This window comes from Wyeomyia smithii, chromosome 3 (assembly GCF_029784165.1).
Source record: "Wyeomyia smithii strain HCP4-BCI-WySm-NY-G18 chromosome 3, ASM2978416v1, whole genome shotgun sequence".
Lineage (NCBI taxonomy): Eukaryota > Metazoa > Arthropoda > Insecta > Diptera > Culicidae > Wyeomyia > Wyeomyia smithii.
The window spans coordinates 8,412,942-8,435,936 of NC_073696.1; the positions used below are offsets into that span (position 1 = coordinate 8,412,942).

The 22,995-nt window shown below is 42.7% G+C and overlaps 2 protein-coding genes across 15 annotated transcripts in view; one reads left to right on the forward strand and one right to left on the reverse strand.

The window, feature by feature from the left end:
• The first annotated feature begins 226 nt into the window (after positions 1-226).
• On the forward strand, positions 227-10,531 carry LOC129726492 (spermatogenesis-associated protein 20). 5 transcript variants are annotated; one of them, XM_055683274.1, is made up of 6 exons: positions 227-352; positions 460-851; positions 1,555-3,138; positions 3,203-3,411; positions 9,216-9,425; positions 9,487-10,531. In XM_055683274.1, exons 2-6 carry the CDS (start codon positions 505-507, stop codon positions 9,750-9,752), a joined length of 2,616 nt encoding a protein of 871 aa, XP_055539249.1. In that variant the 5' UTR covers positions 227-352; positions 460-504; the 3' UTR covers positions 9,753-10,531. The 5 variants fall into 5 exon arrangements, with proteins under 5 accessions (XP_055539249.1, XP_055539248.1, XP_055539251.1 ...); XM_055683273.1 differs by having other exon boundaries at positions 278-851; XM_055683276.1 differs by lacking the exons at positions 227-352; positions 460-851 and adding an exon at positions 927-1,230.
• Positions 10,532-11,156: 625 nt separating this feature from the next.
• Positions 11,157-22,995, reverse strand: part of LOC129726490 (AP-1 complex subunit gamma-1) — a 51,877-nt gene continuing 40,038 nt past the window's right edge. For 8 of the 10 annotated variants that reach the window (XM_055683266.1, XM_055683265.1, XM_055683272.1 and 5 more), the window contains 8 exons: positions 14,498-14,882; positions 14,227-14,440; positions 13,984-14,122; positions 13,635-13,923; positions 13,130-13,573; positions 12,924-13,064; positions 12,753-12,860; positions 11,157-12,698 (listed from right to left, as the gene is read on the reverse strand). In XM_055683266.1, coding sequence (XP_055539241.1) covers positions 12,591-12,698; positions 12,753-12,860; positions 12,924-13,064; positions 13,130-13,573; positions 13,635-13,923; positions 13,984-14,122; positions 14,227-14,440; positions 14,498-14,882 — 1,828 coding nt within the window. In that variant the 3' untranslated portion in view covers positions 11,157-12,590. The remainder of the gene's footprint in view (positions 12,699-12,752; positions 12,861-12,923; positions 13,065-13,129; positions 13,574-13,634; positions 13,924-13,983; positions 14,123-14,226; positions 14,441-14,497; positions 14,883-22,995) is intronic. The other 2 variants (XM_055683271.1, XM_055683268.1) reach the window with 1 other exon arrangement.

Consider the following 22,995-nt stretch of genomic DNA (forward strand, 5'->3'; position numbering starts at 1 on the left):
ACTCGCATTTCGAAAATAAACTATTAAAATTGTGTACAAACTAATGAAATCATTCGAAAACAGTTTTTTCCGCTTTTTCTGATTTCTGAATTGATCCAGAACCAAAAATTGAAAAGTGCATTGAAATATTTCATTACCCAAATTTACCGCGTCATTCAGTGACTACTACGAACTGGCATCACTTATTCCCTGCAATACTTCCTCTACGACAGCTGTCAAGTGCGTTTCTCTCTCCGCTCTCATATGGTTGCGCTTCGCACGTTGGCTCCGTTGTTTGTCAATATTATTGCAATATAATTCAGTCGCACTCGCAGTCGGTCACGCAATCATCGCAATCAACAGTTTTCGAAAGGTATTCGTTCTTATATGGAATCGCTATTTGACAAAAGACGTTTGATGAATTTTCTGTTTTTCGCGTAACTTCAACGGTGGCGATGCTTTCGATGTAAATGAGCACAGTTTGAAACGCAGTGCACGCCGCAGTCGTTCGGAACGGCCCAGGCAATGTTTTTGAATGTATCAGTGAAGGTGAACCATCTAGTAGGTTACTTGCGAACCAGTTGCTTTCCGACTGGAGGTGGCCTCACCAAATCGTACCAACGAGGAAGCAGCACCAAAACTTCCCAGGACATAGAGTCGCCTTGTCGACGTGGTAGTTATCAGAAAGACAGCAACAACAAGAACAACAATATATACCAGCATCCGAACTCGGTTGATTATTGTCAGCACCATCATCGACAGCGGCAGCATCGTCATCATCGAAACGCAGAGACAGTCACGTTCACCGATCAATATCGGCTGCCACTGCAATCCGCAGGTCAACGAGGGCAACGCTCCAGTGAACAAGTTCGGTGAGTTTTTATGTTGATCTCGTACGTGATGTACTACAGGTTGCAGGAAAAAGCACCGCACCGTCGAGTTATATAAGTGCACCCTGCCAAATCTGGCTGAAACGGTGATTGATGGTTTGGTGGTGATAAAAATAAACAATGTGAAAGTTTTCATCTTTGTTTTGAGTTAGATTTGCTTCCACATCGGAAGAGTGGAACCGTTTTGAAAAAAATTGCGGCGCATCATACCAAAGTTGACCTGGTAGCATTGATAGCATTTGGCACAGCGTCGTAAACAATCGCCAACAGGGTTGATTAACTTCTATGCAAAGTAGTAAATGCTGATGCGCATACGTCATCAAATCCAGATGAAGCTGTAGAGAAGCAGGTGGAGGGTTGAGTTAGTATACTGATGCAGTTCTTTTATGCTGTGAGGTTGCAAACGTTAAAATATCATTTTATTTCCACGAAAATTTTGCGTCTACAGTGGCAAACAATCAAATAAATTAGAATGCATTGTTTTATGGCGGCTTTTGTTAGTGCAGATATTTGAGTGGTGACACATAAACTGGTGTTTGGAATAGGCAACACCCTCTTAGTTCTGTGAAACTGTGTGAGCTTTGTAATATCGGTAAAAATTAAAAGATTTGCAAAATTTTGGTCAAATAATAAAATGTGTTTTATTGCTGAAATTGTATGACTCACTCGTGCCTTCGTTTTCCAGAAATTTTTCCACCAGTGAAATCAGCATGGCATCCGGCAGTGCAAGTGACAAACCCAAACATACGAACCGTTTGATTCACGAGAAGTCACCCTATTTACTGCAGCATGCTCACAATCCGGTCGACTGGTATCCGTGGGGCGAGGAAGCGATCGCCCGGGCCAAAGCGGAAAACAAACTGATTTTCCTTTCGGTGGGCTACAGTACCTGTCACTGGTGTCACGTGATGGAGAAAGAATCCTTCGAGAACGAGGATGTGGCGGCGATTATGAACGAAAACTTTATCAATGTTAAAGTGGATCGCGAGGAGCGTCCAGATATTGATAAGTTGTACATGACCTTCATACTACTGATTAACGGCTCTGGAGGGTGGCCTATGTCGGTTTGGCTGACTCCCGATTTGGCTCCGGTAACGGGAGGAACGTATTTTCCGCCGAAGGATCGCTGGGGAATGCCTGGATTTTCGACAATACTGCTAAAGTTGAAGATTAAATGGGCAACGGATAAAGAGGATTTAGCCGCTACTGGTCACTCGATCATCGAGGCCATACAGAGAAATGTAGAGGAAAAACATAAGGAAGAACCGGAGCGAGTTTACAGTGCTGAGGAAAAGTTCAAGCAATCGCTCGCAATTTACAAGCGCAATTTTGATCCCGTGTGGGGAGGATCCCTAGGAGCTCCCAAGTTTCCGGAAGTGTCAAAATTGAATTTAATTTTTCACCTGCATTTGCGGGATCCTTCCAGTCAAATTCTTGGTGTGGTGCTAAACACACTTGATAAGATGGCTGCCGGAGGCATTCATGACCACGTTTTCGGGGGTTTTGCTAGATATTCTGTGGATAAGAAATGGCACGTACCGCACTTTGAGAAGATGCTCTACGATCAAGGTCAGCTGCTGATGGCTTATGCGAACGGTTATAGGACAACGAAAAAACAGCTCTACCTGGATGTGGCCGATTCGATTTTCAACTACATCTGCAAGGATTTAAAACATCCAGCAGGTGGGTTTTACAGTGGCGAGGACGCTGACTCGCTTCCGACCTGGGAAAGCCAGGATAAAATTGAGGGAGCGTTTTATGCTTGGACTTTTTCTGAAGTTCGCGAGCTGTTCAAGGCAAATTTGGATAAATTTGGTGAGCTGGGAAAGGTGAACCCGGTCGAGGTTTACACGGAGCACTACGAAATTCAAGAAACAGGAAACGTAGAACCAAGCAGCGATCCTCACGGGCACCTTCTGGGTAAAAACATTTTGATTGTTTACGGGTCGATTCGTGAAACAGCAGATAAATGTGAAACAACACCGGAGGTGGTCAGTAACATTTTGAAAATTGGTAATCAATTACTACATGAGGAACGGGACAAACGTCCCCGACCTCATCTCGATACCAAGATCATATGTGCCTGGAATGGACTTATTCTTTCCGGGTTATCGCAGCTGGCTTGCATCAAAGATGCACCCAATCGGGCGCACTATCTTGAAGTTGCTGGCAAACTTGTGACTTTTATGCGTAGCAATTTATTCGACGCAAAGGCGAGAAAACTACTACGTTCCTGCTATGGCGATGAAAGTGACGAAGCAAAGTCGTTGTGAGTACTGAAAACTAAATTTACCTTATTTTCTTTGTCGTAAAGATAACTGTTTGCGTTTTAGAGAACATCCTATCTACGGATTCATTGACGACTATGCTTTCCTGATCAAAGGTCTGATAGACTATTATCGTGCCTCGTTAGACAAAAGTGCTCTCTGGTGGGCTAAAGAGCTACAGGAGATTCAGGATGAACTATTTTGGGATCAAACCAATGGTGCTTATTTCTACTCGGAAGCGAATTCCGCTAACGTTGCAGTTCGACTGAAAGAAGGTAAGAGCGAAAGTCACTTTTTTGTAGTCAAAACGTTGAAAGTTTCCTCTGTTGAAGTAGAATACTTCTCTCAGGAAGTTCGGCTACATAGGGATGTGAAATGAAAATCTAAAACCGAAAAAAGTGAAAAATATGTCCAATTTCAAATGCTAATAAATCGGTTAGTACTCGATGGATTTCCTTCGTTCTTGCAGCAATAGATTGGAAAATCTTCTAAGATTCTTCACAAAATAAGATAATTGTAATTTTATTATTCACACTATTGTACTATTGAAAATAGTCAAGCCTTGTCAAAACGAAAATTTCGACCTCTGATTGGTCGTTATATGCTTGCTTCCCAAGCACGGTCGACAGGATCATATACCTTGCAATTGAAAACATGCTATTTGGCCTATATAAGAGCCTGTTTCAGCCGAAAGCCGCTCATTCTTCGTCTCACGCTTGGTGTATACAGACGTGTTTGTTACAACAACTGAAAGTTTTAGTTTACCTATCGCATTCGTTTATTTTACCTATCGCATTCGTCATACAACAGTACGTTGTCGTGTCCCAACGAAATGGGAAAAAAGGGTTCCAGTAAGGAGCAAAACAATAAGCGTCCTCGTGACCCTGCTGAAAAGGATGATGGAATCGCCAAGAAGATACTAGCTGCTAACAAGTTTGCATCGCTGGCTGACCAAACTACCGAGAAAACGGAAAAGAAGGAGAAAATGCCGCCTTTCTACGTAAAAGGTTTCCCGCCTGGACTAAGGCAACACTTCAATGAACTTATCAGCAAAGGGCTGATAGCTACCCTGAGGCTATGCACAGACGGTTACAAAATCGTCGTTCCATCCACCCCACATTACAAGGCAGTAGAGGTTTACCTGAAGCAAACAAAAGCGGAGTATTTTACTCACGATATTGCAGCTACAAAACCATTCAAAGTTGTACTGCGTGGTTTACCGGAATTGGAACTGGACGAGTTAAAAACGAAGCTTGTCGCTTGCGGCCTAGAAGTGGAAGCCGTATACAAAATGATAAGACACAACAAAGCCATCAAGTATCGTGATTAGTTATACCTGATCCACCTGACCAGGGGTTCAACTACACTGAGCACAGTGAAAACAATCACCGCCCTATTCAACATAATCGTGCAATGGGAGCGATACAAACCGATTCATCGCGATGTCACGCAGTGTTCCAATTGCTTGAACTATGGACATGGCACAAAGAATTGCCATATCAAGAGTCGCTGCATGGAATGTGCAGGTCCGCATCGAACAGTGGATTGTCTTGTTGAGGAAGCCGAACAAATCAAGTGTCTCAACTGTGACAAAGAGCATGCTACGAACAGCCGTTCCTGTCCAAAACGAGCAGAATTTATCAAAATTCGAAGTGAAATTGCAAATCGCCAGCGACCGTCGAATAGAAAAAGTGTACAACCTAGCGTTACACCAACCTCGCCAGCGACTTCAAGTACGTTGCCGTTTCCACCTCCTCCAACTGGTGGTGTTCCTAGCCGGGACCCCCCCGGATTTTTGAGTTATGCACAGGCTGCCAGCATGCCCCCAGCAAGTAGCAATTTGTACTCGATGGAACAGCTAGCTACGCTGTTTCTTAAACTCGATCAGCAAACAAAGGCTTGTCGCACCAACCAGGAACAGATTGCGGTCATGATGACTTTTTACTACCGTCATGGATCCATTCTTTCGAATCCTTAACTGGAATGCCCGCTCTGTGGCCAACAAGAAGTTTGAACTTCTACATTTTCTGAACACACACCACATCGATGTCGCTGCAATAACCGAAACACATTTGAAGCCGAACATAAACTTCTGCCTGCCGGAACACTCGGTAGTCAGACTGGACCGCACAACCTCAGCTGGGGGCGGGGTTGCAATCGCCATAAGGAGAGGACTACCATATAAATCACTCCCGAGATTGAACACAACCTTTGTCGAAGCTGTAGGAATCGAAATTACCACCACTGATGGACCACTCACATATATTGCGGTCTATTGTCCGAGGCAGTCTCGACGGGCAAATGGAACCACGGTGAAATTGAAGAACGACATCCAAAAGCTGTCTAGAAGAGGAGGCAATTTCGTCATCACAGGTGATTTCAATGCTCGCCACTCCGCTCGGGGTGACTCCAGGTGCAACGCAAATGGTAACATCATCGTAGAAGATTCCGAAGCTGGATATTACTATCCCGCTCATCCGGAATTGCCAACTTACATCTCTCCTGGTGGTGTAGGCTCTAAGCTTGACATTTTTCTGACCAACATCACCGATCGATTTTCGATTCCGAAAACCATAACAGAGCTCTCCTCGGATCATCTTCCGGTCATCGCTGAGATTGGTGCTAACGTAGAGCGGCGTCAAGTTCAACAAAGAAGAAATTACCATCGTGCAAATTGGGTTCAGCTGCAGCGGTATGTTGAAAACCATCTTGATGCGGACATCACTTTGAACAGCACTGGAGACATCGATCGTACTCTACAGTCCATGATAGACGTCATCCAGGAAGCAGAGTGCCGCTACATCCCATCTGTTCCAGTGACACGTCAGTTTGCGCAAATCGACGATAACACCAAGCGCATAATTTCCTTGCGAAACTCGCTGAGAAGGCAATATCAACGTACCCGCAACCCTAGGCACCGATTCTACGCTAGACAGCTGACAAAAATCGTTCAAGAACGTCTGGAGAAAGTGAAAAACAGACAGTTTGCAACCGAATTACGTAATTAGCCCAACTGCTCACGGCCATTTTGGCGTGTGGCTAAAGTGTTGAAGAACAAACCAAAACCCATTCCGCCATTAATAGTGAATAGTGAAACTTAGCTAACTTCCCGCGAAAAGGCTTGTGCTATCTCTCAGCATTTTGCCGCTTCCCACAATCTTGGCCGTGATATTGTGAGTGGAATCGAACCAACTGTCAGTGAATCGATAGTAATTCTGGCCCGCACATTGAACGTCAACGCAAGCAAGCATTCTGTGTTGCATCCTAGCAATTTAATTTGTCGCACGCGTCTAATTTACTGAATGTGAAATAGCTTCCACAGTGCATGTTGTCCGTGTATCTTAATTCCCCCAATGTTAGGGCAGCTCAAAGGTTGTAATTAGCAACCGATTTTGAACCGCAACATGCTTTTTTCAAGGCAAATAAAAACATAATTGAAGGTTAATAATTTTCTGGCATCAACACAAGCAGACATTCTGTGCGGGATGCAATCAAATTCTGTTGTAGTTGTCTAATTTCACATGATGCAACGCGCAACAGCGAGCAAACGAAATCGCTTGATGTTACAAACCGCAATAAGATATGGGTTAAAACCGTTGCGTGTGTGAGAGCACCATCGGTGTTTATTCGCTAGATACACTATCTACTGTCTACTGAACGTAATAATCTGCTTACATGCGACACAGGGACGGGAACATTTTCTTCAACCAAGCTGCACAACACGACACAAAACATGTTATTTTGTTGCTTCAATGAGAGTGCTATCGGTCCTGCTCGACAGAATGTTCACAAGAAATGATTTTTGTGCATCCGTGCTACGAAACTGAGGAAAAACTTTAGAAACTGAAAAAAGAGGTGGAGCTTATCAAATGATCGCTCTGAGCCAGAATGAAGTCACACATATTTTTCAAGTTATATCATTCCACCATGTACGAAAAATAATTCATTCCTATTTTCATCCCTATATAAGGGCCTGTTTTAGTCGAAGCCGCTCATAATAGTTCTGAACAGCGACGACAGTAGTCCTCCCTTAGCAGCAGCGGGAGCGAGCAGTGGGTACCATCGATAGCGGATAGCGGCCACAACTGTGGCATGGCTGCGGATAAGCGTAGCAGTTTCAGCGGATCTCACCATCGATAGTAGCAGGGCCAGCAGATGCAGGTACAGCGGATACCAGTGGCGGCCACAACTGTGGCATGGCTACGGATAGCGTTGCAGTTGCTCAGCAGTTGGGCCAGCGTATAGCGGCCACAACTGTGGCATGGCTATGCATAGCGTAGCTGTTGCAGCGGGTATATCAGCATCGATAGTAGCAGGGTCAGCTGATGCAACGACACTCCCTTCACTAAAATGCTGTTTCAGTGTGGTAGCGGGAAGCATCAGCAGCAGGCTTGCATGAAGTGAATACATCAGCCAGCAACTTTCTCTAAGGCCTCTGCCATAGTAGACGCGAAAAGCGGCGCGAACCGATTCGCTCGGCCGCAGGTTAATGTACAGCTCTACTGATGGCTGTACATTAACCTACAGCCGAGCGAATCGGTTCGCGTCGCTTTTCGCGTCTATTATGGCAGAGGCCTAATGGGAAAGTTGCATCATTTTGTTCAGAAGAATATTATTGTCGGTAATATTACAGAGATGCGACTGCGTAAATCCGATTTTGAATTGTACAATTGTTCTTTTGAGAACAAATAAAACACTTATTTGAAGAGTTAATAGCTTTTGGTACCAATAGCAGTATAGTGACAGCCTCAGCGGTAGATGCAGATGCAGCCGGTACATCCCTGAGGCCGATGTAAAGGTAAATGGGAGCAACACGGCGAAACAGTTCGGGTTATGCTTAGACGCGCGTCATTTTTCGTTGTTGATATTCCCCACATGAAACGACGCGCTTTCGTATGATAGCGGTGGTATTAGCGGTAGATGCATTTGCCAACACTTCCTCCAGTAAAGCCGTGTCTAGTTTTCAATGTGAAAACACCTTTCTCATTGTGTTGACCGTGCGCCACAGTCCTCACTATCAAGGTAACACAGAGATGTAAGATAAACACTACATCCTATGATAAATGGAACAATTGTCCTTATAAGGACAACAAATGAATTAATGAAGATTCAATTTTGAATTGGAATACTTCTCTCAGGAAGTTCGGCTACATAGGGATGTAAAATGAAAATCTAAAACTGAAAAAAGTGAGAAAAATTTCAAATGCTAATAAATCGGTTAGTTTTCGATGGATTTCCTTCGTTCTTGCAGCAATCGATTAGAAAATCTAAGATTCCTACCAAATGCATGAAATTGCAATTTTATCATTCGAACTATTGTACTATTGTACTATTGAAAAGCCTTGTCAAAACACAAAATTCGACCTCTGATTGGTCGTTATACCGCGCTTTCCCAAGCACGGTCGACAGAGTTATGAACATAGTAAATTGGGAATGCATCATTTGGCCTATATAAGAGCTTCATCAGATAATAAACAAACATTCCATCGGATATTAAATTGAACAACTGAAATTTGAAGAACACAAATGATTATTTGAAGAGTTAATATTTTCATGTTTTACGTTATAATCCAAAGTTAATTATCTTCATCTACATGCATACTCTGACTATTATTACGTGTTTGCGTCGCTTAGTGTTTGGCTACGGTCATGCAGAACGCAAATAACGGCGCGATGCGATTCGGCAAGACGAAATCTGTTGAAATGTATAGCTCTACTTCGCCTTAAAAAGAGCTGTACATTTCACCACGGTAAGGCGAATCGCATCGCGCCGGCATTCGCGTTCTGCATAACCGTAGCCTTTGTTCCGTTCCCGTTTAATGATGTCGTATTAAATGTGCATATTACAATTCGGCAGCACTTCAGCTTCTCATTTACACAAAATTTAAAAATATTCAATGAACTTCATTCAAAATATCAGACAAAAAGAAATTACAATACTGCCAATGAACGGTCAACGTCTACTTACTAGAAAAAGTGACTGACACGCAAGCAGCCGGGTTATCTTCCTTGTAAAAGTATTCTACTTCAACCTTGCGGTCGTGGCTTTGCATACAACCTTCTTGTGATTTTTTTTTAGACCATGATGGAGCCGAACCATGCGGCAACAGTGTGTCAGCCCATAACCTCCTGATATTAGGCGATTATTTCGAGAGTGAACCTTTCCACGATAAGGCTAAAAAAATGTTCAACTATTTTTCGAACGTAACTCCCTTTGGTTATGTTTTGCCGGAAATGATGTCCGCCCTGCTGCTGGATAAGCATGGTCGTGATATGCTTGTAGTTGTTGGTAAGTAAACAACAATACTCTACTGTAAAAGCTTTGATGTAACTGTTTTTGCTTTGTTAAGGTCCGGATGGACAAAAGGCAAATTCCCTGGTGGACGCAGTGCGGGAATTCTACATGCCAGGACTGATAATCGTGCGCTTGAACCCAGTCACACCGGATCAACATCTAGCCGGTAAAACGGTGAAGAGTTTTAAAATGCTGCAAGATGCCCCTACCGCATATCTCTGCCACAACAAGGTCTGCCAGATGCCGGTCACAGAACCGGACCGACTGACGGAGGATCTTCTGGCGAAGTATTTATTCGACTATACCGAATATGAGAACTGATTTTTCGAGGCCTAAGGTTCTTCGTGCGCTTACTAAAGTACTAATTGTTTTGTTACTAGCTATGCAATTCGAAAGAGGAACTGGCGGCCGTGTATCGACGAGTAGAGCAGGAGTTGTTACGAAAACGGAATCAAAACAAATGTTACATAGATATAATTTACTTGTCGTACAATTGTAACTGCAGAGTTTGTCGTGAATGTTCGTTAAAGGGTTTTTATAACTGAAAAAAAAAACAAATTCTAAATCTCATAAAAAAAAAACAATTAGAACACCGAAACAAGAATATCATTGCAACCGCTATCATAGTAATAAGCAATTTTAATCAGCAATTTCTTCGAACGTTACTATACAATAACCATTTTAATCAAAGCATTATTACCCTACTGTTAACAGAATACACTACCCTAATACATAGGTGAATAGTAATAAATCAGCTTTAAAAAGCGCACGAAAAAAGAGCAGAGTGAGGGGGCAAGCACCGTTGCCACAGAGTGAAAATACTCTAGTTGAACTAAGCAAACGACATGTGATCTAGTGATAAAATGCGCAGGTGGAGGAAAGACAAACGAAACTAGTGCCAATATTTGGACAATGAACACCCCGGAAACGGAAACACGGAATGGAATTGCTACAGTGAGGTGCAATATATGCGTAGGACAAAGAAATGGCAGTGATCGTTTCGATTTTGCTTTTAATTGTATTTGGAACGTCTGGTAGCGCCGCAAGTAATCATTTAACTAATATCTGCATTACTAATAAAGCTAGAGAAAAGTCCAAAACCAGGTGTTATTTTTTTCTGGCCGAAATTTCCTGCTGATTTAATCCTCTTGCTAACTTCTCTTTACATCGTTTTTCTATTGAGGATGATGATACTTTAACTAAACGGTCTTTTTGTTCTTACAAAGTTAAAAAAATCTCCGATAAAGGAGAGAGGCATGGAGTTGTGATCTGATAACTTTTCACAAATATATTTTAGACAAAAAGCTTTTGTCACTCTGTTTAAAAGTCGTCCGTCTGTTCACGATTCACTGTATAGTACGGTGTCTTAAAATCTATAAAAATGTAATGTGTGGGCGTATTATACTTTTTGTCAACATTGTCGAAAAGAAAAAACTCAACTTGGGGGATGAAGCGGGCTTTCATAAAACCCTTGATCGGTACAACTTCTCGAAACTGACAGATGTTGGAACGTAAATTTTCCTTATCCTAAATCTTAGGATAAATCCAGTGCTCTGGAAATCTTCTCTTAGTTAAGTCAGAAATATCAACTAACTACTACAACCTACCTCCTCACATGCAGAATGTCATCCGGACGCCAAAGATTAGGGGGTTTTTCGGTTGCTTTAGTTCTTCATATCAACCTGCAAGGGAAAGAAATGAACCGCAATTTCAAAATCCATCATGTACAATCGATCATGTATTATACATATATTTATAGCAGTTACAACAGTTACGGGGGGTTTTTTTATTACTGTTCCTTCTCAACCTTTGGCGCAGCCGCGTCACGGGAGTTCTTCGAACAGAACCTATTATCGATTAGAGTGTGTTCTGTCATGCATAGTCTGTTTGTGTCTGTTCTATTTTGCCTTGTTTAGTTACGTTTTTGTTAGGTGTACTTCCTCTTTCTACAGGCTTGTCTAGATCCTTCTACTTACAGTCTACGCTCTAGCTCTTACTAACCGATAGCATCATCCTCTATAATTTAATATAACATTTTGCATCTTCCACTTATGTCCACTAGAGTCAATTTGTCACTTTCGTTACTAGAGTTCTCATCGAATAATTTCGCTTGTGGTACAAAAATACTGCCGCATATGTATTAACTATATGAAAAGCACCGCTCACTCGTATCAAACCGAAGCTAATCATCGTAGGTACCAAATAAAGTTCAAACTGCGAAAACTTGATGAGAGCGGTATGCCTGACAAGCATGGCTGAGTTAGTAAGAAGGTATTGTCTTTTCTGTACGAACAAACTTAAGAGTAAACAAAAATCACGCTAATTTGCAGCGAAAGCAAGGCTTTCGTACCAACTACAAATTATTTAAGACAGCAGATACAGAAAGAAAACTCTATGAACTTTCTTCGCTTCACCTATACGCCATTCATCACACGCGTAATTGGGTTTCTTGGACGGAAAACAGTACACTTACATCTTCATTATCGTCATCAGCACTCTATTGTTGATTTCGGAGCAAAACGGAAACGGAAAAAAAGGTTAAGCCTAAAGTGTATTCCGACAGACAGCTCGCCATGATTACACTTAGAAATTTGTCATTTTTTTTTTGAGCCAGCTTTTCCCCTAGATTGCCATGCCGTTACTCAGTTCAACGTCGTCGTCCTTAATCTACGGGTATTTTCAATTACTTACACGATTCAATCATAATATAATATCGCTCTTCATCTGTAGTAGGTAGGTAAGTATTTACAGTTTACGCGCAAACTCGTACTTGTTTTCACTCACTTTCTCAAGCAAACGCCCTAATAATCACTAGCAGTATGCATTTGCTTTAGTCTCCTCTACCGGTAGATTAGTAGTATTTATGGGTAGATTTTATAACGCTTAAGTGTTAGTTAACTAGTAGTGGGAGATGAATTTAGAAAAAAATATTTGACTCTACAAGTAGGGATTTATTTAAGCAGGGGGGTTCACGAAAACTTTTGCCACCAGGGAGTACTATAAAAATGGTTCCGGAGAATTTGGAAAGGATCTAAAATCCTAAGAAAACGTTTGAAATTATTGACAGAGAAAAGCAGCCGAGCTAATCACTCGAATCAGCTGCTCGGCATGCTTGGCAAATTAAAACTTAACCGTTATGTTTACGTTCCAATTCGGACCTCATTCGAGCGGCGTGGGTTCCTCGGGAAAGCCGGACACTTCGGTTTGCTCCAATATCGGGTTACCGTCACATTGATAGGATATTCGCAGGCGCATTCGAAGCGTGGCCTACAAAGAATGGGATTTAGTATCAACTCGGAGAGGTAATTTTTTTAGGCTTACCTTCGCAGTGCTCGAAACTCGCATTTCTTGCGTAATGGTGCCACCAGGAGGTAGTGTAGAACCGGAGGGCGAAAGCATCTGCAGGGAGAAACTTCTGGGAACAGCCGCCTGGAAGAAAGATATTTCCTGTTCTAACCAAAAATCAACCATTTTAAATAACTGAACACTCACCTGGAATAAGTATTGCTCCAAAGTGGTGAGTGAATTATTCACAGCAGTCATGATAATCTGCAAGCAGCCTCCACTTTGCTTGGATAGCAACTGAACTAGCAGACCATCCTTATCCAAAGCTGTCAATGTTTTAGAGTGCTCCTGAAAAAACGAAGAACTCCTAGTTATATATTGACTCATTTCGCGAGCTGCAATCGCACACGAACCTCATTATTATTGATGGACGAAAAATCGCCGAACAGACCGGTACTGTTTCCTAAGGGAGAGGTCACACCACTTGTTGGAATTGTCATTGTCGGTGCTACCGTTGGCGATGTTAGGTTGGAATTCAACAGATTTTCCAACCCACCGAAAGAGGAAGAGCCGGAAACCAAAGGAATGGTTGGAGCCGTACTCGTCGAGCGAATACTATTCTCATTCAAGCTGTTCAGATCCAAACCGACACCGCCAAGGGGCGCAATCGCTGCTGGTGGTGTACTGACAGGTAAATCCAGTCCACCGAGTAGGTCGAGCAAATCCTGGTTGTTGGAAGCACTGGTAGTCGGAATTTTCCCATTGACAGTGGACGAAATTATCGAGTTGGTCGAGGGGATCAGCCCTATACCGTCTACTGGATCATCACTGCCGCCAAGTAGATCTAGGAGGGCATTCTAAAGAAAGAGAGAGTAATGGTAATCTATACTCACAAGAAGGTGTTTTTGTAGGACTTACGGAATCTGATCCGATCTTCGTGGTAGTACTAGAAGACACGAACCCGCTCAATTCCACTTCGTCGCCACCGCTTTCAATCAGATCGATACTGTTGGAGTGCTCGTCGTAAATGCCACCGTTGTCGTTACCGTTGGTGAGTGATTTCTGTATCTTCGGCATTTTCTCTAGTAACGCTGGACGAAGATGGCTGTAGTCACGAAAGAGTTGGGAAAATTCAACGCCACGTTGCTGCAAATCAATGTTCAAATGGGTACCGAACGCTTCGATGATCTGTTGGGCTTTTATCTCCCTGTTGGATAGAAAGTTCGTTGAATGTTTTTTGTTTCAAATAAAAAATTGGGTAACTTACTCCTCGCTGGTTTTAATTCGAGTGCTTAGTTTGGCCAGCGATACGAGCGCATACTGCTTACTAGTCGTCGAAACCGAGGTAGACCACAGTAGTTTCTGGTAGAGATCCACCAAGTCACTCTCTGCAGGAATTTCAACATCTTTTGTATAGAGTTGGGCAGGAAAGAAGCGAGAACAAACAAACAAAAACTACGTTCTACTACGGCTGATCTACTACTATTGTAACTATAATTCGAAAAATTACCTTCCAGGCGTTCACTACTCAACAGTAAATCCCCGTATTCGCCGATTGTCCAAACAGCCACCTGCAACAGAGGCTGCTTGTCTTCGAACGAATTGGTAATGTTATGAAGAGAATCCCACAGCCGAAGACCAATATAGGCTTGCTCCTCCGGTGGACTGTTCAGAATCAGCTGAATTGTGGAAGAAGTGACGTCGTCTCGAACGTAGTTACCGGCCTGTAATGGAATTTATTATATATTTGAGCGCAGCATAAAATTAGTGAAGAAATTTACCGCAATCAGCACGCTCAGCAACGTATCCAACCGCCAGCGGATCGACGAAGCGTACCGTTCGGCCACGTGCACCATTCGACTGCTGCACTGTGCCTTGAACTCGGCGTCCGCCTTTTCTAAGAAGATCAGCAGCTCCTTGGACATCGCGCGGATGTTCTGCGAGTTGATTAGTGCGAAGGAAAGTTCCATCGCCCGGCGTCGTATCGAAACGTCTGGATCCTTGAGGCACTCCAGAATCGTGCTGCGATGCCGCTGAACAGCGGAAATGTCGGCGTGCACCGTGCGGAGCAGTGTGTTCAGCGCGACGTAGCGAATGTTTTTATCACTGTTCAGCAGGAACCGGCCGAGGATATTCACTGCCAGCACGCGTAATCCGCCCTCGGATCTGTTGAAGCAGGGAAAAGAAAAAGCGTTATAACGTTATATAAGAAGGAAAAAATAGATACGAGAAATATTCACCCCGTCTTTTTCTAATGTTTCTGAAATAGCTGAATCGAAATCTAATTTTTTTTTCATAACATTTGCAAATTAATAAACTGAATACACTAAGGCCTTTTCGCGATGGATGCGTTCCAAATTTGTATGGACCGCGTAAAAAAAGATTTGTTTTAATTGAAAATATAACGAAGGAAACTGTCCTAAAATGTTTGAACTTTCGTTTGAATATGATAGTGGTCAATTCAGTAACCAAAATGCAACATTTTTAATTTCCAGCATTTACACCAAAAATTTTCATTTGTTTACAAAACGGATGTATGATTATTCTTGGCATGAGACGTGATTGAAATGAGGTCGATATCTTGTACCGTTTTTGAGTAATGGAGAAGACTATCTGCGTAACCCTGATTGGTCAAAATCGTTTAACGTTTTGACGTAGAAATACGTCTCTCAGGAAGTTGGATTACATAGGGGTGTAAAATGAAAATCTATAAACGAAAAATACAAATATGTCCAATTTAAATTGCTAATGGTTTCCAGTAGATTTCCCTTTGTTTTTGCAATTGATTGGAAAATCATCTATGCATTCGCCCAAATGCAGAAATTTGTTATTTGATCATTCGAACTATTGTACTATCGACGTCTATTGGTTGCTCAAGGTTGATTTTTCCTAGTACAGTCGACAGAATTATATACCTAGTGAACCGCGCATGCACACTTCGAGCTATATAAGAACCTGTCTTTGTTTAAAACAAACATTTTACAAGTAGATGGCGACTAGACGAGTCCTGATTAAGTACACTAAAATCTTTTTTACGCGGGTTTAGGTATTCACACGGTTTTTTGCGCGGATTTCGAAATTTACGCGCTGCGTATCCCTCGCCTTTAGTGTAAGGTATTCGAAATGTTGTTAATTCGACTTCAGCTCCATGTTTTAGCACGAACTGAAAGAAAAAAGCCTTCGAAAATACGCGGCATAAGAAAATGTTGAGGAACTGAGTGTGGCGGCATCGATAACAGAAGACACACACAACACTAAAACGCATGAGAAACTTGAAAACCGTCAAGCCCTTATTATGCAAATAGTTGTACTATTGAAAATGAGTAAGCCTTTAGAAACGCAAATTTCGAATTATCTGATTGGCCCCTATTGATTGCTTTTCCTAGCGCAAACGAATGTTTTATTTGGGATATATATTAGAGTTTGTTTCTGCTCAAACCAATCATTTTACTAGTGAATAGCAACCAGGATGGTCCCAGCTAACTAACAACAGTGGTCGCCTAATGATTTTCCTTAATGCTTTCTCTAACACAATCGAATGTACTATTTGGGCTATATAATTCTGCTTCTGTCAAGCCAACCATTTTACTAGTGGATGGCAACCAGGACGGTCCTAACTAATAGCGAATTTCTTTATTCCACCAGCTCACCTCGTTTTGACCTGAAAGCGCACTAACTGCTGTCAAAACCCTTCTTTATTCGCTCGATATTGACCCAGTTTTGACCTGGAAGCGCCTGCAAAACAGACAGGTTCGCACTGTGATTTTCGTCAGTTTTGCGAGTGGGTTCACCAATACTATTACATCGTATCTGTCAAAACGGTCAAAACACGCGGGTGATGCTGAAAACAACAGAAAAATGTCTTGTCGTCTGTGCAGTGAAATCATGGAACGTAGAGAGAAATAATTGCTGCAGCAAAGGTATTTGTTATGGAATTAATGGAATCGGATTTAGATTTGGATTCCGATTCCGATTCCGAGTTCGAAAGTGCTTTAATCAGAATTTTCAGTAAGCCATCGAAAACAAGCAGGAGTCGGGTGGCGAATTTTGGCGAAAATATACGGATGCGTTTGTTATTGTTGCTGTTTTTCAAGCTGCAAAACCAAAACACGACCAAAACAGAAATCTTTAAATGTCGGCAATAATATCAAAAATGATTTGTTATTGTTGTATTTAGGATTGGCATCCGCAATACAAGAGCTACCGATCGGATAACATTTGTTTTTCACGCTTCTGGATCCGAGTTGTATCCAAGTTGCGACCGATCGAATATACGTAAAGCTGTCATAAGTTGAAAACAGACTTAAATCAGCTGATCGCAACTGTCTCGTGGATTGCCTTATTTATGTTTACATTGCACATGGTCTCACGCACACCAACGCAAGGCTTTAGATCGTAGATCGAGATCGTTTTTTTATTCCACCCGAAAGTTGGCACTAACCCCGTGGAATAAAGAAATTCGCTATAAGTAGAAACAGGTAGTACAGTAGCGGTAGCGGCAGCGGATAGTTGCAATGGCAGCAGCGTCTAGTAAAAAGTTGCCTCTGTGTAGTAGCGGTAGTGGCAGTCGCATTGACCACAGTGAAAATTTCTTCCGTATTCTGGCAACACGCAAACAATCAAAGCCTGTCGACCGTCAAGTTTCCGAGATGACAACAGCTTTTCTCTGTTATTAGAAAAATGCCTTATTCCCACTGGATAGCACATAGGTGCGATCAGTATTGTCCTATACAGGGCTGTCATTCGCACACTCATTGCGCTCATTGTGTTAATTTTACGTCAATGCACAACGAGAACGGTACCTACACATTTTGACAACCAACAAGAACAAAGAGAAAGAGCGAAAACGAAATGACTTTGAAAGATATCACCAAGTCAGAAATATTTCAAGAGAGGGAGAAAGGAAAAACACTTTGTGCTGTTTTTTTGTGACACATTGCGTGAGAACAAAGAGCTTCAGTTTGAGCAGTTTGCGTTGCGTTGCGGGTAGAAAAAATAGCAGAGAAAAAGAAATCAAGAAAGGACCATATACATTTTTATGATTTCATTTGAACACGATTCTGAATAACGTGAACCTGTTACTTAGGACATATTACGCACGTCCAGACATGTTTCTGTCCCGGTATTCATATACAATCGCTACATGCATTCACTATTGATACCGTTCATTAGGGTGGTAATGACTTATATGGGAAAAAATTGTCCATCGTCGCATTTAGAAGTTCGTTCAGTCGAAAAGTGATACTTTAAGCGATCTATTTTCTCATTTTTTGTTTTTGGATAACACCAGATCTCGATGATTCATGCACATTTAACAGCAGAATTTTTTGATATTCAGAAATTTATGAACTACCTGTGCATTTTTTTCATTGGTCAAAAAATAATGCTTTCGTGTTTCCAAAGTCAGATTAAGCTGAAGTTTAGTATGGGAACTTTTTTCGAAGACAAAACAATTGAGCCCTACTTCTCAACGAAATCCGAAAAGTCGATTTCTATTGCCACCCTACTGTTCATGTACGAGACATATTGCGGCTATCCCCGGGAAGAAACCATTTTTAGTTTTGAAACAAAACCCATTCAGCAGCTTCTAAATTATTTCAGTAGGAGTCAAATGAGGTACAAAAACCCAAAAAAAAATTAATACTACAATCGTTCGTTTGCCAAATCCGATAATCATTGCCCAAAGTAAGATACAATGTGTGGTGTCGCACATTTTGGCGAATGCACAAAGTTTACTCAGTCGCATATTTTCGGTGCGAAAGAAATACAAAAGAGCGAATGGGGAGAAGAGAACACAAACGAAATATCGGGAGTGGCACGCACGGTTTGATGGCAAATGTGTTGTGTACAAATTTGTGTGGTTTTGTCTGCACTGAGGTGAATTCCAGCTCTGATATGCTTTATTCAAATGAGCAACAAATTTTCCCTTTGAGTGGCGGTAGTGGTGGTAGCAGCGTCAGTGCATTGGCCGGAAATTCTTTCAGTGAAATAACAGAAGGATTGTGTGCGAAATCACGACAGTAAATTAGACGATTCAACACTAATAAAATACGTCTCTGGAAATAATGTGTCCCTAAAAAGATTCAAAATGGCAACTGGAGTCGATTGACGGCCTATGAATATCACCGGGATGATCCGGCATACTCATACTTACTTTACTTTTATAGCGACAGAGATCCTATGCCGAACCCAGAATACACCTCCACAAAATTCGGTCTTTGGCTGCGCCTCTCCAGTCTCCCCTTTCATCGTTGCTCGGGCATTCTCGTTAGAGTAGGCAATCCCCTCACGAACTGATCTAAAGAGCTGATTCTTCAAAGTGAGTGAGTGATCTATCGCTCTTTTTTAAAGAGCGATAACTCACCCCTTGCTTCAAGCAAAAAGCTGAAGCTGATTTTGTTGATCAGACACCGCAAGCGAGAGCCGTATGAAAGTTTTACACCCCAAGCGCAAAGCGGCGTGCGACACTGCAATAGAACTCCCAGAAAATAGCTGCCGCCAGCAGCCTGCTCTCAATGCATAACCATCCACCAGCCGCGGGAATAAAAAATAAAATCTACTTGCCACAGTTCACACACAGCACACGGGCTGGCTAACGCCGGGACGCACACGAAAAGTAGAACGAAAAGAGCGAAAGAACTGGTTCACTGATCTTTTGAATCTATGCAGACAATCCGCTCGCGAGCTGATCAGAAAATCAGTTCTTTATAAGATCGAAATCTTCTGATCGCGAGCGGATTGCCTGCGAGCTGAACAAAAGAGCCATCGGAAGAACCAGTTTCCTGAGAGCGGAAGATTTCGCTCTTTCAAAGAACTGAATCTTTTGATCAGCCTGCGAGCGGATTGCCAGCTCAGTGAATCAGTTCTTTCGTTCTTTTCGTTCCACATCCATTCGTGTGCGTACTCGGCGTTAGCCAACCCGTGTACCTGTGTATGGACTGTTGTAAGTTGTTTTTTTGCATGCTCTTGCGGCTGGCTGGTGGCTGGGTGATGGGAAATGCAAGTCATGCATATCAGGGCAGACGTTTGGTGGCAGCTTGTTTCTGGGAGTTGCGCTTGGCAAATCGGGTGTAAAGCTTTCACCTGGCTCTCGCTTGCGGTGTCTGATAATTAGCTACACTGATAAAAACCAAAAATTATGTAGGAACGAAAAGAGCGAGTGAGCTGTTAAAAAGAATTAGTTCATCTTAGTGAGCCGAACCGCTCTGATCCGCTCACTATAGTGAACCATTTTTCCCACCTCTAATTCTCGTCGAAGTCGTCGGCCTGTATTCGGTTCTCTGCTAAAGATTATCTTTACCGGCTCCGTGTATCATCAGCTTAACAATTTCAGCGTTTTTGTATACTTCGTACAGCTTGCGATTCATCCGCCTGCGCCACATCCCATTTTCTAATTTGCCACCGAGAACTGATCGCAGCTGGTCCCGAGGTACGATGCTGGCCTAGCAAGCCAGTCGTCGTAGGTTCGAGTCTTGGCTCGGGAGAAGACTGCTAGTGTCAGTAGGATCGTAGCGCTAGCCCCGCAGTTGTCCTGTACACTAAATAGTCGGCTGCGAAGTCTGTGTGTAATAAACAGAAGGTCGAGTTCCGAACCGAATGTAGCAAGGCTTCGCTTTGCTTTTTGTCCACGATTAATGTCCGTAGAGCGCCACCGGGAGGATTAGAGTCCTGTAGAGCGCAAATTGCGTACGGATCTGTAGGTTACGGAACCTCAGTCTCTTCTCCTCGTTGTCACATGTCACGAGTGTACCAAGTTAAACAAATTCGTCGACCACTTCGAAAGTATCTCCCTCCATCTCCACCGCAGCACCAACACCCGCAGAACTACCATGCTCTCTGCCAGCCACAATGTACTTCATTTTGGCAGTGTTTTTGGTAAATCCAATTCTCGCAACTTTTCTTCTGAGAGCCGTAAAGGCCTCCTCAAAAGCTCTACGGTTAAGACCAATGATAACAATGTCGTCCGCGAAGCCCGGAAGTATGTGAGACTTCGTGATAATGGTGCCGCTTCTCTGCACACCTGCCCTTCGTATTGTTGGAAAACCATGTTCAAGCACAATTTGCACAGCTCTTTGCGTTTTACTGTATCGTACGCCCCCTTAAAGTCTATAAATAGATGATGTGTCTGCAAGTTGTGTTGTCGAAACTTGTCGAAGATCTGTCTCAAGGCGAACATCTGGTTCGTTGTAGATCGTCCCGCTCGAAAAACACATTGATGTTCTCCAACAAAGACTTCCTGCAACGGCCTCTGTCGCTGGAACAGGATAGGGAGAGAATTTTATAAGCGGGATTGGGGAGGGTTACAGTCGAGTCTATGTCCCTTATTGTAGATAGGGCAGTCTGTAGGTCGTTGTTACTCAAACCATGCTCTTAGGATAATCTGGTGAATTGCTCTAGACAGCTTTGAAAAGTTCGGCCGGTCGGCCGTCCTTCCCAGCGGTTCTTTGGTTCTTCAACTTTTGCAAGCATTCTTCACCTCGTCCAATGTTGGTGGACACACAGCTTGCTTGTTCTCCTCAATTGCTATCCAGCTCCCCTCGACGGCTCTTCTATTTTCCTCACCGTTCAACACCACTTCAAAATATTGTTTCCAACGCCAGGCCACTCGCGATTTATCGGTAATCAGGTTCCTCTTCTTGTTACTACACATGTCAGGAACTGGCACGGTCCGGTTCATGATTCCGTTAATCGTTCTATAGAAGCTTCTCGTTCCGTGCCTGGTGAAGCATTTCGCTGCCTCCGCGAGGACACGATCGTAGTGCTCACGTTTCTCACGGCTGTGAAGGCTCTTTTCGGAAGCTCTTGTCTTCTGAAAAGCCCTCGAAAGGACCGCATCTTTGACGTCTGAAAAGTGCCGGCCGTCGATCAGTATGTGGTCGATCTGGGGGAAGCAGGCCTTCTCCAACAACTCAGCGGTTTATGGCAGCAAGCGAAGACTTCTTGCCAGCGTGGTTTCGTCCATACTTAGGTATGGTGGGCTCCGGACAATCTAGTCCGGAGGATGTGCGACGACCCGGACATCTGGAACGCGGTCTGTGCGGCCGCCTCTCAGATTGTTCTGGAGCTGCAAGGTGTGTGGCGGGTCAACCACCAACACGCCAGTGGTAGCTAATTACCAGTCTCCAGGTAGTTAGCTAGGAGGTTATAAGAGTAAAGAGGGTGCATCACGCACAAAAGCCACTCCCCGACGTAATACTTAACCGTCGTTCCGGGAAGACCAGGGCTGGAGACTGGAGGGGTTTTAGTGGGTCGGGACAGGGATCAGTAGGTGTCTGGGCGAGTGTAACTACCCCAGCATCTCTCCCCTAGTCTCATCCCCACACCCTGAGTTCTCTTCTCAGGTGTCTGTTTGCAGATTTCCCCGCCACCTTTAAAAAAAAAAAAAAAAAAAAAAGGCCTCTCCATTGGAGTGTCACCGGCAGTACTTACATAAGCTGAAATTTAGCCATTTTTCAGGAACCGGAAATCAACATCTTCAATCGACCTCTTGAATGTTTTCAGTGTCACCGAATTATTTCCACAAAGTTATTTTATTAGTGTTGGATAAAAGTTACTGCTATTGATGCAATGCAAATAATGTGACAAACAACATATGTAGTTCTACGTCAATCTTGCGGTCGTGGCTGTATGTACAATTTTTCTGTAATTTTCATTTTCAATAGTATTATATTTAACCATACTAAAATTATAATTTTACGTATTTGGACGGGAGCATATTTAATTTTCTAATTGATTGCTGTAATAACCAAGGTATTTCGTTGAAAACTTATCTAGTTATAAGTACCGTAAACTGGGGTGACTTTGATCACCGGGGTGACTTCGATCACTGTACCTCTTTTTTGAAAATGTGGTAAAAAAGCGCTCGTAGTGCTTGGGATTTGTCGTAATCCTCACTGACTGTGTGGATATATGTTCGATTTGCTACTATTCATGCATTTCCTGCTATTTGAAGAGTGTTTTTCATGCTAAAATATTAATTGAAACAAAGTGTATTTTTGGCGATTTTTGTTGCAAACAAACAATCGGTTGCAATACGTAAAGCTTTTTTATTTTGTTCCCAGATTAGTTCCTAAGATGAACAAATATTATAACAATACATTTTATTGTTATTTTTGCAAGTTTTTCCTCGAAGGCAATGTTGAGTCACAATATTCTCCACAGCGTATTACATATTTCTTCTTAACAAAAACCCAAGACGTGAAGTAACATGCAAATTTTGACAATTTCATAAGTCATATTACTCGTCGACTAGTTTTTAATGATTTTAGACCACCTTTTC